This window comes from Panicum hallii, chromosome 4, assembly GCF_002211085.1.
Source record: "Panicum hallii strain FIL2 chromosome 4, PHallii_v3.1, whole genome shotgun sequence".
Classification (NCBI taxonomy): domain Eukaryota; kingdom Viridiplantae; phylum Streptophyta; class Magnoliopsida; order Poales; family Poaceae; genus Panicum; species Panicum hallii.
Genome location: NC_038045.1, coordinates 3,863,411 through 3,867,177, shown reverse-complemented (window position 1 = coordinate 3,867,177; position 3,767 = coordinate 3,863,411). Strand labels below are relative to the sequence as shown.

General features: G+C 51.0%; 1 protein-coding gene across 1 annotated transcript; it reads left to right on the top strand.

Annotated features, from left to right (window-relative positions):
• The first annotated feature begins 217 nt into the window (after window positions 1–217).
• LOC112889863 (AP2-like ethylene-responsive transcription factor AIL5) lies at window positions 218–3,243 on the top strand. Its single transcript, XM_025956645.1, has 9 exons — window positions 218–335; window positions 470–761; window positions 1,037–1,119; window positions 1,259–1,267; window positions 1,377–1,465; window positions 1,742–1,815; window positions 1,955–2,005; window positions 2,160–2,236; window positions 2,407–3,243. The coding sequence occupies exons 1-9, from the start codon at window positions 218–220 to the stop codon at window positions 3,015–3,017; spliced, it is 1,404 nt and encodes a 467-aa protein (XP_025812430.1). The 3' UTR covers window positions 3,018–3,243.
• Window positions 3,244–3,767: the final 524 nt, after the last annotated feature.

The window sequence follows — 3,767 nt, the reverse complement described above, 5'->3', positions numbered from 1 at the left end:
GCTGCACCTACTAGTGTCTCTGTGTGTGTGTGTGTGTGTGTGTGTGTGTGTGTGTGTGGAGAACATTCAACTTCTCTATATATACTACCACACATAGTATTCTCTCATTCTTCTCCTAAGCACACGCAGCACAGGTCTACATCAGCTTACATTCCCTTGCACCTTCTTATCTATCATAGGCTCCTCATTCGCTGGTCAAGGCGGATCATCGGCCTCCATGGACATGGACATGAGCTCAGCTTATCCCCACCATTGGCTCTCCTTCTCCCTCTCCAACAACTACCACCATGGCCTCCTTGAGGCCTTCTCCAACTCGTCCTCCGCTCCTCCGCTTGGTAAGATCGATCACCACTGCCATGGCCTCCTTCCTAGGCATGCACGAAGAGAGTGCACTAGCTACTGGATCTTCTATTTGTCACCAACTATAGGCGGCTCATCGATCTCTTAATTTGTCCCCGTGATTGTGTAGGAGAAGAGGGCGCCGTGGAGGAGTCGCCGAAGATGGAGGACTTCCTCGGCGGCGTCGGGGGCGCGGGCGGTGCACCGCCGGCGACGACCGCAGAGGACCAGCAGCTTGTCTGCGGCGAGCTGGGTAGCATCGCCGCCGGGTTCTTGCGCCAGTACGACCCGGCGCCCGGGACGGTGGAGAACCCCGGCGCGGTGACCGTGGCGATGTCGACGGACGCGGCGGAGTCCGATCAGGCCAGGCGGCCCGTCGAGACGTTCGGGCAGCGCACGTCGATCTACCGCGGCGTCACCAGGTAGACGTCCGCACGCATGCACCACACCACCGTGTTCTTCTTCTTCAGCACAAGCTTGATAAACATGTACCTAGTTCAAGTAGGAGTGTTCTTAATATAGCATCCAGCAACACATTTTGTTCAAGTTCTTGTTAATTTCTTTTGTAGAAAAAAACTCTTGATATTTTTTTCATGTTGTTGGAACTAGGTTGTCCTTAATTGCATGTTATTTGGATCCAAGTTTGTGTTAAGCTGTTTTTTTCCTTCTTCTTTTGCTATCTTGGGGCATGGCTCAGGCATAGGTGGACAGGGAGATACGAGGCGCACCTGTGGGACAACAGTTGCCGCCGGGAAGGCCAAAGCCGTAAAGGCCGCCAAGGTATATGCATGCATGTCTAGACTTGTCACTTGTCCAAGAAACCTGCAAAAGCAAATATATGTGCATACTCCGGTCACTAACATTATTTCCCTTTTATTGCAACTTTTCTCTTGGTGGTGCATTGGTGCTACTTCATCAGTCTACCTAGGTATGTCAACTGCTACACCAAGTTTCAGCTTCACTTTCATTTGAATCAATGCTAAATCGAAAAGGCCTTCTTCTTGAAACTAACTGAAATGAAATGGGGAAAAATGTAGGAGGTTATGATAAGGAGGAGAAGGCGGCGAGAGCTTACGACCTCGCCGCGCTCAAGTACTGGGGTCCGACGACGACGACCAACTTTCCGGTAAGAGCTCAAGAAGTCTACTTAGACAGCATCACATTCAGGGGCGGATTCAGGCCACGTGCTGGCCGTGCTGCAGCACGGGTCCAGCATAGTTTACCTCGAGTGATTTTATACATGATGATATGTATCTAAACTACTAGAATTTGATTTAAATTCAGGTAATCTAGCACATGCCCACAGGCTTAGCCCTGGGTGATAGCCATTTCTGGCTCCGCCCCTTCACATTGCTATTCCAAACGCATGCACTTACCTGATAACCTGAACAATCCACGGTAGGTGTCCAACTACGAGAAGGAGCTGGAGGAGATGAAGTCGATGACGCGGCAGGAGTTCATCGCGTCGCTGCGCAGGTGAACAGCGTTCCCCAAGTCACCCACATGCTCGGCACAGGGCTCGCCGACGCGTCCTTTTCCACGTACACACACCCCTCGCCGCGCGCGTTCATGCACGCACATGTTGACCTGACCCGGCCTCCTACCCTTTTGTCAGGAAGAGCAGCGGCTTCTCGCGAGGTGCCTCCATCTACAGAGGAGTCACAAGGTTAGTAGAATCTCTCATGATTCATGGCAATGACTAGTGAGCATGCAGAAGTAGTCTGAACATAATTTGCAGTTTGAACAATGGATCAGTAGCAGCATACGGACCGGCATCTCGGTCAAATCTTTGTAACAGTGGGATTGTTTATGTCTGACAGGCATCATCAGCACGGGCGGTGGCAGGCGAGGATCGGCAGGGTGGCCGGAAACAAGGACCTGTACTTGGGCACTTTCAGTAAGTGTTCTTGACTGAACTGAACACACCGAATTCATTTAAAAATCCACCCACTACACCAGAGGGCTCACTGCACATGAACTAATTCTTTTAGTTGATCCATGCATGAGAACCAAAGACACTGAGATGGCTGAAAAACTGGGTCCATTCTAACTGGTTCTGCGCCACAGGCACTCAGGAGGAGGCAGCGGAGGCGTACGACATCGCGGCGATCAAGTTCCGCGGGCTCAACGCCGTGACCAACTTCGACATGAGCCGCTACGACGTCGAGAGCATCCTCAATAGCGACCTGCCGGTCGGCGGCGGGGCGGCCGGCCGCGCCTCCAAGTTCCCGTTGGACTCGCTGCCACCGGCGAGTGCCGCTGCGATGATCACCGGGGCGGCGTCGCATGCCATGCCGCCGTCCGAGAAGGACTACTGGTCCCTGCTCGCCCTTCACTACCAGCAGCAGCAGCAGCAGCAGTTTCCGGCCTCCGCGTATGAGGCCTACGGCTCCGGCGGCGTGAACGTGGACTTCACCATGGGCACGAGCAGCCACAGCGGCAGCAACGCCAGCAGCGGCGTCATGTGGGGTGCCGCCACCGGTGCAATGGGGCAGCAGGACAGCAGCAGCAGCAAGCAGGGCAACAGCGGCTATGGCAGCAACATTCCTTATGCTGCAGCAGCTATGGTGTCTGGATCAGCTGGCTATGAGGGCTCCACCGGCAACAATGGCACCTGGGTTACGAGCAACACCAGCACGGCTCCCCAGTACTACAACTATCTGTTCGGGATGGAGTAGGTGAACTGACAAAGCTAAGCTAGCTGAAATCAGGTGGTAGGCCTAGGAAGCTAGGACTGACATGGAACTGATCACAATTTTGGCTGCTACAAAGTGTGCCCATGTATGGATGCAATGCATCCTTCTGCTATTCATGATGTTTCCTGACATAGTACTGTAGCAGCGAACTCATGTACTATCAGCATTTCTAAATTCTAATTCAAGCTCGTTTTTAGTTACTTGGTCACCCACAGTGTGTGCATTTCAGAAATACTATACTACCCACAGTGTGTGCATTTCAGAAATACTATACTATGGAAGTCTCCAAGAACATTTAGAATTTGCCAGGTGAATAACAGCAAAGATGTTAGGAGATAAACAGAACATATATACTGGGAGATGAGGAACGTGAGCATTGGAATTGAAACATTGCAGTTCCCGTGGTGTACCTGCATAGAGCAAAGAGGGGATTAATAAGAAAAATTACCAGAGTAACGATGAGAAATTATTTCCCCACATGGCAGTAGCAATGATCTGGGTTGTATAAAAACGGCTATGATCGCCTAGAGTGCACTGCATAATTGAAATCAAAGCAAAAAAAACTGCCATAGAATCAGGATAACTATCTTGGAGCATCATGGGCATCTGGTCTTATCCAATCAACATGATAACGATCATCGCAGCATCAACGGACATGCCTCAAACTTATCCAATTCAGATGTATACTAGATCCAAACAGGTGGTAAATTTTACATGCATGCTATAATTTAT

What these genes read in the sequence shown, in the direction of transcription:
- LOC112889863 (XM_025956645.1), top strand. Translation starts at nt 218, where the DNA reads ATGGACATGGACATGAGCTCAGCTTATCCCCACCATTGGCTCTCCTTC. An exon ending in GTCCTCCGCTCCTCCGCTTG is followed by an intron (nt 336 to 469) that starts GTAAGATCGATC and finishes GTGATTGTGTAG; the next exon opens with GAGAAGAGGGCGCCGTGGAG. An exon ending in TTCATCGCGTCGCTGCGCAG is followed by an intron (nt 1,816 to 1,954) that starts GTGAACAGCGTT and finishes CCCTTTTGTCAG; the next exon opens with GAAGAGCAGCGGCTTCTCGC.